The 10864-nt window shown below is 41.7% G+C and overlaps 1 protein-coding gene across 3 annotated transcripts in view; it reads left to right on the top strand.

The window, feature by feature from the left end:
* LOC119276191 (regulator of telomere elongation helicase 1 homolog) overlaps window positions 1–6596 on the top strand; it is a 14163-nt gene extending 7567 nt beyond the window's left edge. For all 3 annotated transcript variants that reach the window (XM_037557201.1, XM_037557203.1, XM_037557202.1), the window contains 9 exons: window positions 2113–2228; window positions 2722–2779; window positions 2905–2995; window positions 3474–3529; window positions 3617–4072; window positions 4207–4352; window positions 4539–4645; window positions 6204–6286; window positions 6420–6596. In XM_037557201.1, the coding sequence (XP_037413098.1) occupies window positions 2113–2228; window positions 2722–2779; window positions 2905–2995; window positions 3474–3529; window positions 3617–4072; window positions 4207–4352; window positions 4539–4617 (1002 nt within the window). In that variant the 3' untranslated portion in view covers window positions 4618–4645; window positions 6204–6286; window positions 6420–6596. The remainder of the gene's footprint in view (window positions 1–2112; window positions 2229–2721; window positions 2780–2904; window positions 2996–3473; window positions 3530–3616; window positions 4073–4206; window positions 4353–4538; window positions 4646–6203; window positions 6287–6419) is intronic.
* Window positions 6597–10864: the final 4268 nt, after the last annotated feature.

Consider the following 10864-nt stretch of genomic DNA (forward strand, 5'->3'; position numbering starts at 1 on the left):
CGATGATGTGAAGCCTGAAATCTGGATTCGAACTGCATTGCCGATGAAGTCCATCCTTGATCATGAATCCCTACAAGCTCTAGAGCATGGTAGTCTGGCTGATGCGCACGATGATGTGAAGCCTGAAATCTGGATTCGAACTGCATTGCCGATGAAGTCCATCCTTGATCATGAATCCCTACAAGCTCTAGAGCATGGTAGGCCCCTTTTTTTGAATCAGGCAAGGGTCAACGAACTTGAATCCTTGACAAATACCCCCATGGTAGCATGGCTGGCTCAAGAAGGTACCTGAAACTACTCGCTCTCGGGGTAAAAGGACTAGCGTCCAACACTACCCTCTACAGGTTTTAGGCAGTTCACATCCATGAGAATATATATCCAAGGGCTTGCACAAGTTCATTTTCAGCATTTCCTATGTCTAGTCCTCGATAGGTGGAGTCTGACGGGCTTCCAGCAATATTTTCTTTGATATGGAACCTTTCAAATAAATTTGTGGTAGAAGTTATCACTCTTCCTAATCTTATACATGATCAATAGTCTAAGTGCCATTTAGGCCGTCTTGCTTTAAAAAATAAACCTCCGCCGAAAAAGTTCCTTAGTCATATTGTTGTTCCTTTAATCAATTAGATGTGTTTATATCGGGAACTTGAAACAAATGTACTTTATGCATGCAATGTAATTCCATCCCTGTGAAGCTGGTAGTTGGGGACTTAGTTCTTAATGTTATCAACGCTTATGCCCCGCAAGTAGGCCACAGTAAGAACACCAAGAGGTAGTTTTGGGAATGCGTGGAAGACAAGGTTATGAGCGTACCTATTGGCGAGAGCCTCTTAACAAGAGGAGACCTCAATGGCCACGTGGGTACATCTAACACATGTTTCGTAGGGGTGCATGGTGGTTTGGCTAAGGCATCAGGAATTAAGGAGAAGATGTCTTAAGCTTAGCTGTAGCCTACGTCATGATCATAGCTAACACCCTCTTTAAAAAGAGACATGCGTGCTTTCCGAGATTGTAAGGTGATACCTGGAGAGAGTGTTGTCCCTCAGTATAAGAAGGACCTTCATATGGTGTGATGGCGACATTGGACTTCCCGATTAAAATAGGACTGCACCAAGGGTCAGCTTTGAGCCCTTATCTTTTCGCTTTGGTGATGGATGAGGTCACAAGGGATATACAAGGAGATATCCCATGGTGCATGCTCTTTGCGGATGATGTGGTGCTAGTCAACGATAGTCGGACGGGGGTTAATAGGAAGTTAGAGCTATGGAGGAAACTTTGGAATTGAAAGGTTTTAGGCATGAGGTGTGGTTTCAATACTACTAGGCACGAGGAGGTTAGCCTTGATGGGCAGGTGGTATCTCAGAAGGACACCTTTAAATATTTGGGGTCAATGCTGCAGAAGGATGGTGATATTGATGAAGACGTGAGCCATCGAATCAAAGCCGGATGGATGAAGTGGCACAAAGCTTCTGGAGTGCCACAAAAGCTAAAAGGCAGGTTCTATGGCACGGCGATTCGACCCGTAATGTTGTATGGCGTTGAGTGTTGGCCGACTAAAAGGCGTCATGTTCAACAGTTAGGTGTAGCGGAGATGCGATTTTCAGATGGATGTGTGGCCACACTAGAAAGGGTCGGGTCCAGAATGATGATATACGTGAGAGTTGGGGTAGCACCGATTGAAGAGAAACTTGTCCAGCATCGTCTGAGATGGTTTGGGCATATACAACGCAGGCCTCCAGAAGCTCGAATGCATAGCGGACGGTTAAAGCGTCTCCAGAAGCTCGAATGCGTAGCGAACGGTTAAAGTGTCTCAGAAGCTCGAATGCATAGCGGACGGTAAAGCGTGCTGATAATGTCAGGAGAGGTCGGGGGTAGACCAAACTTGACATGGGAGGAGTCTGCAAAGAGAGATATGAAGGACTGGAATATCACCAAAGAACTAGCCATGGACAGGGGTGTGCGGAAGTTAGCTATCCACGTGCCAGAACCATGAGCTCTAGTCTACCCCAACTTGTTTGGTACTAAAGGCTTACTTGTTGTTGTTGTTGTAATGTAATTCCATCCCTCTGCTTACATACTTGGAATTTAAAATGAATTTTAAACATCTTGTAGACTTTGACAGGAGAGGAGTGGTATGTACAACAAGCAGCAAGGGCTGTCAATCAGGCTGTTGGACGCGTCATCAGACATCGCCATGACTATGGAGCAATTATTTACTGTGACGAAAGGTCTAAATCCAGTTAAATGTTCCTTGCAAGGAGTATATGCATAGTTTTCTGCTAAACCTCCCAATGGGATAACACCACAATAAAGTGTTTTCAGTGTTCCGCGTTTACTTTGTGCATTTCCTCTGTTTACATGTCTGCTGTTTTAGCATTCCAGATGACATTTCTGCAGCAACCCTAGCCCTTACATTGTTAAAGAGCTTAACCAGTCAATGAGAAATGTGCCAAATGTCCCTTTTGAAGGAGACAATCCACCTAGCATAAGAAGACACTTCCAATAATCCTTGAAAAGGATCACCTTGAAATATCAAGATATCCTGTTTGGTTCTGTTATCTAAGGTCAACTTAACATATAGAATTCCAAGGATCACATGGTTACACTATGTCCAATGGCTTTTTATCTTGAATCTCATGTGGTCAGAAAGCTTTTTAATGAATTTTTAAGAGCTATCCTTTTGAATTAAGTGAGATTCTTGACACTGCACATGATTTGCAGGTTTGTGTGGCCAAATTACCAATCCCAGATGTCCTACTGGCTCAAACCTTATATAAAGGTATGCTTGTTGATTTTGTCCTGCTTCTTTGAGATATCTCTACTAATATTTCCTTGTGTATAAAGGTATGCTTATTGATTTTATCCTGCTTCTTTGAGATATCTCTACTAATATTTTCCCTGCAGTGCTACTCTAAGTATGGGGAAGTAGTTCAAACATTGACAAGATTTTTCCGGGATAAAGTTTGTGTAGACCCAAAAGAGATGGACTGTAATGGTAAGGACCCTGTTTTGAATCTTGAGATGATACTCTTTGTTTGCTTTTGTCATTCTTTTAATGCCAGTTGACGTCCGCTGAAATATTTAATTGATTGTTATTTCAACTTTTGCCTGGTTTGCTTCTTGATGGTTTGATCTTTGAAGCTTGCTAAACATGGGCTTAAATGGTGACTAAACCGGTTGTTGAATGCTGATTATAGGTTGGTCCATGTTGTACAGCACAACAATGGAAATGAACAACATGACATTTCTTGCTGTTCTGGTTTATATGCTATGAATTGCTGTGTTTAATTACTATTATATTGAATTTGGGCTGTGCATGTTTGACTTTTGAAAAAACTTAATACACCATATATTTTGGAACGGAGAGAGTATTGTATTTGGGCTGATCTGCAACATTGTTTATGCTAATTTCTTACTTTATTGATATTTTTTAGTTACCATTTAAGAATTGCAAAAATGCTTGTTGCATGCAGATAGCGTTACACCGCCTGCAGACAAATGTCTGCCGCAGGAGATTCTATCTGACTCGGTATGTCTATATACTTTGCATTCACTTCGATAATCAGTAGTCCGTTTAGTACTTCCGGTTTATAGATGATATTCTATCTCTTGCTAGCCTGCCACAGCAGTAAATGAGCACCGGGGAACTACAGTATCATTGAATGCAACCACCAGAAAAAACAACTATATGAAGTTTACCCAGATCACTCCTGCCAATCGCACTACCCTTCCTATGAAACATGGCTGTTCCACTTCTTCACAGCTCGCATCCTCAAGGGGCCAATTTTCTCAGGATTCTCAGGTTGTTGATTTGACCGATAATGCGACCATGCATGGACAATTGAAGGAACATACCTTAAAGTCTATGAGGCTTAAGAAGGCTAAAATAGCAGATGTCTCTTCACAATTGAAACATAATGTTGAGTCGAGAGCTTTGACTGGAAACCGAGGTCAACAATCTACACCTCCATCAAAAAGAAGTACCATTGAACAAGCATGTGAAAAGAATGAGGCTATTCAAGAAAGATGTGGAGGCCAGGAATCTACTACTGGACCGGCCTTCTTGAAGCTGGTATGCTGCTTGTGCTTGCTCTCTGTAATTTGATTTTGTCTTGCGCTTTGCGGAGTAACTGCTATCTTGTTAATGTGTTTATTTTTGCACTCATGTATGAGATAATAATCCTTAGCTTTGGATATTTCTATTAGGCTCGAGAAAAGCTCAGTACTGCAGAGTATGGAGAGTTTGTTGAATTTATGAAGGCCTTAAAATTGAAAACCATGCACATCAAAGACTCACTAGAAGCAATAGCGAAACTGTTTTCTTCTCCAGGGCGACTCACACTTCTTGAAGGGTAAAACTACATGTGCTGTAATCTTCATTATTTACTGTGCTCAGGACTGACAGAGAATTAACTACTCCCTCTGTCCCAAATTAAGTGACTCAACTTTAGTACAAAGTTAATACAAAGTTGAGTCACTTATTTTGGGACGGAGGGAGTATCAAACCTTTGAAATATCTTGTTTTCATCTGCTTACAGGTTCAGGGTCTTCGTTTCTAAGAATCATCTTCCATTATATGAGCAGCTTGTTCGAAAATATACCATGGCTAATACATAATGACATCATCTGTTGCACATATTTAAAGGCATGTTTCGCTCCACTCTTTTATTGTGATGTTCTATGTTTTTAAAGCGTCCCTAAGGCGACGCCTAGGCGACGCCTAGGCGTCGAAGCGCTCCCCCTCCGCTTTGGAAAATCGACCGCTTTGGGCGCCTAGGCGTCCAAAGCGCCCGCCTAGGCGTCGCCTAGGCGCCAAAGCGCCCCCCCTCCCTAAGGCGGTAAGGCGTCGCCTTAAAAACATAGGTGATGTTATTTGTTAAATGATAGTTGCAGTGTACCTTACCCTGACTATTTGCCAACATAATACTTTATTATTCGAGATACTACCTCTGTTGCCAATAGATCTCGCCTTGGAATGTGCAGTCGAATTTTTAAAACACTGACCACTAATACAAACTAAACCTTGCCAACATAATACTACCTCCGTCCTAAAATATAAGACTTTTTGCACGTCTTATATTTTGGGACGGAGGTAGTACTTTATTATTTGTGATACTACCTATGTTGTTAATAGATCTTGCCATGGAATGTGCAGTCAAATTTTTAAAACTCTGACCACTAATACACACTAAGCCATTTGGATTTGTATGAAAATTGTGCTGGTAGATGTTAAATTGTTGCAGCATGTCATTTCACTAAGGTATGCATAAATGCACAATCATTTTTGATGAATTATTTTCTTGGCCTGTGCGCATGGCAGACTGAAAATAGATATCTTGAAACAGACGCAGTACTTAGGTTGCATGTCACTTTGGGCATGCGTGGTTGCATGCCACACCTAAATTACTCCCTCCAAAATGTAAGGCATGCTTGACTGTTCGCGGTCTTCGATGCACTACACCAAAGTATATGGATTAGGCGGATACGAATGGTATCGTTGTGTTTATCTTGCAAAATACCATGTCTTGATGCTCATGTGCATGAAGTCCGTGCCAAATTTCGTGGAGTTTGGACATTTCAGTAGCTCTCAGCAAAAAGGACAAAATTTAGGGCTGTAAGAAAGGTTACTGTTCATACTGTTTTGACCGATTTTTATCTTTTTTTCCATGAGCTCCTCGGATGTCCGAACTAGTTGAAATTTGGCAGGAACATCACGCGTTGGAACATCTTTCACCTAATTTTTCTCATAAGTTTTTGAAAGTATTTTTTTTGAATTTACTATTCACCGGGTGCAGATGAGCCCGGGCACCAAATTGAATATCCAGTAATCAAAGCCATACATTGAAGACTGAAAAGCCAAAAGCACCATTCATTTTGGGGATGGAGTAGCTTTTTAGTGTTCTTACAATTGGGATTTATGGCAATTAGTTAATGAGAGCTTGTTGTTTAATATTTCAAGGAAGAAAGAAGAGAATAATATATCTTTACTCCTTATTACAATCTTTTCTTTTTGAAGTGCTCTTATTGAATTTAGCATGAGAATCAGGTATGATGTTTAGAATATTTGTATTTACTACACAATGATATGCTTTTCTGTTTCCTACGTATTCTCGAATATCCATGACCTAAATGGTTCATTTCATTGATTATCTATATTAGCTGATAAGACTATTCGAGTTTCTGACCATGTTGTGCATCTGCAGATGAAATGTGGAAAAACCTCAAGCAGCAAGCCCAAAGAATTCCACTGAATTCATGCAATTAACGATGGATCTATTGAAGAAGTGTAAGTTCTTGAAGCTATCTGATGTAATAGTTGCTGAAGCGAAGCTTTGTTTAAATTTATCAAAAAGAGGGTTGTCAATTGATCTATATCATTGCTTGGCTAAAAAACAACTAATCTACATCTGAATCTGCAGGGTTCATCCCAATCAGTGCATTGCACATGTCGTGGAGTATGTGTAGGGATCTTCAACTGTAAATTAAACAATGTAATTATCCTGTATTATGTTTCTGGAAATAGGTTTATATAACGCATTCTCGGTACTTTGGTTCTGGTACATTTAGTTTAATGAGCATTTCCAGGTTTTCAGCAATGGGCTTAGCTTATGGTTGTTGTGTTGAACTTATGTTGTACGTAGTTTGCTACACGAAAGTGGAAGTTAATGACTTTTTTGTATGAACTAAATAACCTACCTAAATCCAGAAAATAAATAACAAAACTATGGGCGTGTTTGGCAACCGACAGAATGTGCAGCGAGATTTTTCTTCTTCAATACAATCCATATTGGATTGGGTTCCACTATCAATCTATCATCAGATAATTGAACAAATATAAAGCGTCTTGATGCAAAACGAGAAACAACCAAAAACGGAAAGACCTACAGGTTCCAGCCAAAGAAGAGGTGATTAATATCCTCATTCTCTGGGCAGAATCGGCACAAAGGGTCACCTGCCCAGTTTCTTTTCAGCATATTGTCCTTGATAGCTATAGCATTATGCCAAATTAGCCACAACCAGGTTTTTTATTTTTAATGGAATCTCAGCTTTACACAAATGCTTGAAAGATCTGTCCTGACCCATGTCATACAAATGGTTGTAGACAGATTTAACAGTGAATTTCTTCTTAATATTCCATGTCCATCTAGAAATATCCTCACCCACATCCCTTATAGCTACAGGAAGAAGAATTCTCCTTAGCCTGTTCGGCTGGATCATTTGATCAGCAATTAGCCATTTCCTACAACTGAGAATCCAGTTCCTATTAGCCATCTCCCCAACAAAGACTTTTTGTTCATGGCATACCTCATGCAGTTCAGCGAACTGATTTCTGAGAGTTCCATTGCTTTTTTTTTTGCGGGGCTAAAAAGAGTTTTATTCCAAAATGATAGAGTTGCAATTGAGAGGCAAGAAATCCTCGGTACACCGGGGCCCTCTATGTAGCCAGACAGCTGTGCTACATTCAGTACGACTATATCTCACTAAGCAATCTGCAACTCTATTCTGGGTACGGTGAAGCTTCTGTGGAATAAACTCCCGGCCCTCTCTCAGGGCATTGATCTCCAGGGCAAGATGGCCGTATGGTGACCGAAGAGAGATTCACCTTTCAAATAGATAGTGCCATAGACGAATCTGACTGCACGATGACTGGAAGCCTGGTGTGTTGTAGTGCAAGAGCCACGCCTTGCGTCATCGCATGTATCCCCGCTTTCAGTGCATTATTACAGTTGAACAATACCTGTACGCAACAAATATGACAGTCCCATCAATGTGCCGTAAGATCATCCCTGAGGCCGCAGTGCCATCCGATTCAGAAAAAGCGCCATCGACCGAGAGCGCCACCTTACCCACTGGAGGAGGCGTCCAGGCAAGTGTATTAGGAATCCTTGGCGTGGCCTTAACTGTTTCGATAATAAGTGGCATCTTGCCCTTTAGGATATCTTCCACGGAGTACCTTTGGGCTGCATTAATAGATTGCCAGTAGTTGCATAGATACTCTACAGACGTAGTAATCGGAGGTACCTCGTTCCCATGCACTATGTCATTTTGTACATGCCATATGCGCCATAATAATAAAATAATCATGCTCCGGGTGTCCTCTTGGCACTTATCAAGTACTAGCAATAGCCAATCCTGGTCCGTATCACAAAGTGTAGATTTTAGCGGCAACGGCCAAAACTACAAAGTGTAGATTTTAGCGGCAACGGCCAAAACTGGCGCATGCACTCCCATAAACCAACGGTGTGATCACATGTCACTAACGTGTGGAAAGATGATTCTTCATGTATACCACATAGTGGACATCTGTAGATGATGGATAGATTTATTTTTTGTTGTTGCCAATGCTCCGGAACTCGCCTTCCATGCAATAATGTTCATCTTTTGTGGAACTTTAGCTTGCCAAACTAGATTCCAAAGTCTCCTCGACCCATCCGGACAGGAGCTAGAGGCTTCATTACCAAATTGGTCCTCATGTGTACTCATGGCTACATGGTAAGCACTACAAATAGTAAACATGCCTGTGCGCTCTGGCTGCCAGGCAATAAAATCCTCCCGTTGCCTTGGTGACGCCCTGATTTTCAAAATTTCCTTAACATCCATTGGCCAAAAAGTTTGTGATAAAAGTTCAGAATTCCATACACCATGTTCATCCAAGAAGTCTGAAACATAGTTGAGCCTGCAACTGCCCTATGGTGTAATTGGTCTGAAGGACGGGCCTCTAGGGATCCAAGGGTCCCGCCACGTTCTAACAGACTGCCCATTACCAACTCGCCAAATCACACCCTTCTTGAGCAACTCAAGTCCATATTCAATCCCCTTCTAGACAGCCAACGAATTCCCAGAAAAGATTGTATCTAACAAATTACCCTCTGGGTACTTCGCACGCAATAAACGTGCACATAAGCTTTATGGGGTGTCCAACAGTCTCCATGCTTGTTTTGCTAGAAGAGCCTGGTGAAAAGCACACATATCACGGAAACCCATACCCCCTTTAGACTTTGGTAATACCATTTTATTCCAACTCAGCCATGCCATCTTCCTTTTGCCCTTCTCAACTCCCCGCCAGTATTGCTGCATCATACGAGTAAGATCATCACAGACCAATGCGGGCAAACGAAAACACTCATAACAGATGTGGGAATTACTTGGGCAACTGCTTTTATCAGAAATTCCTTATTACCAGAAGACATATACTGCCCACTCCAATCACCAAGACTTTTACTGAGGCTGACCTGCACTATTTCAAACATACCCTTATTTATTCTTCCATCGGGAACCGGCAGACCCAAATACTTTGGGTCGAACACCTATTGAGAGATATCCAAAACTCCTTCCACTTCATCCATCACCGCACTAGGACATTTGTGAGAAAAAAGAATGGAACACTTTGAGGGGTTTATGAGTTGTCCCGTTGAAAACGAATAAGTGCTCAACAAATCTTTAATCAACATTGCCTGTTGTGGTGACGCTTCAAAAAATTAAAGAGAGTCATCTGCGAATAACAGATGTGTGATAGTAGGGGCCCTACGACAAATAGTCACTTCCCTTAGGCCCATCTCCGCCACATACTTATGCACAAAAGCAGACAAGGCGTCAACAACAATTAAGAATAGAAAGGGCGACAAAGGGTCACCTTGACGAAGCCCCCTCGTGGGTATGAAAGAATCCAACAACTTCCCATTAAATTTAACCGAGTATTTCACTAATTTCACACAAGCCATGAGAAGATAAATCCACTATGGTGCAAAACCCCATTTGATTAGGGCGCCTTCCAGAAAGTCCCAATCCACACGGTCATAGGCCTTCGACAGATCCAACTTATATGCACACAGTGGTGAGCTTCTCTGTGTATGGATATGATGAATGCATTCAAATGCAATTATAGAATTATCTGAAATAAGTCTCCCTGAAATGAAAGCACTTTGATTTTCAGAAATTAACCCGGTCAGGTGAGTCCTGAGACGATTTACTAGACACTTCGAGACAATCTTGTAAACCACATTACAAAGGCTAATTGGTCTGAAATCTTTCATCTCTTTTGGGTACTACACTTTGGGTATTAAGACAATTGCAGTAACATTCGCTCCCTCTGGCATAGACCCAGTTTCAAAAAAATATATATCTTAAAACCGCCGCTATAATTTCCACCTTAAGCATCGTCCAATTTCTCTGATAAAACCTAGCGGGGAGACCATCCACCCCCGGTGCTTTTAGAGGCCCGATCAGAAATAATGCATCTGACACTTCTTGTTTAGTAAATGGTGCACATAATGAAATGTTCATATCAACGGTTACCTTAGAAGCCATACAATCCAACATCAAGGTTGGAGAAATAGTGGGGGTCTTTAGTATAAACCTCCTGAAAGTAAGAAGACGCCATCCTCTCCATGCATGTGGGAGCTGAACACCATGTCCCATCTTGTTTTCTTAATCTCTGAATAAAATTCCTCCTCGCCCGCCATACAGATCTACGGTGGAGGTATTTTGTCCCCTTCCTTTAGCCAGGTTATCCGTGATCTTTGAAGCCAAAGCATCTCCTCGCGGTAAAGGAGTTCATCCAATTGATTCATTTTCTCTCGAATCTTCGCCCGATCAGCATTAAGTAATTGAAGTGATTCAAGCTCAACTCTTAATTTCTCTATATCACGAAGTACATTGCCAAAATTCTTGGAGCTCCACTCCTTCAAATCCAGCAACACGCTCTTGACCAACTTAGCCACCGAACGAAGGTCACCCCTCGGGCGTACTCTTGCCAAGGCGTCAACAATGATAGATGGGAGGGTCGGGTCACGCTGCCACATGATCTCATATCTCGAGGAACGACCATTTCACACACGGCTGTAGGATCAAAAGTATGTCTAGA

Source organism: Triticum dicoccoides, chromosome 3B, assembly GCF_002162155.2.
Source record: "Triticum dicoccoides isolate Atlit2015 ecotype Zavitan chromosome 3B, WEW_v2.0, whole genome shotgun sequence".
Taxonomy (NCBI): domain Eukaryota; kingdom Viridiplantae; phylum Streptophyta; class Magnoliopsida; order Poales; family Poaceae; genus Triticum; species Triticum dicoccoides.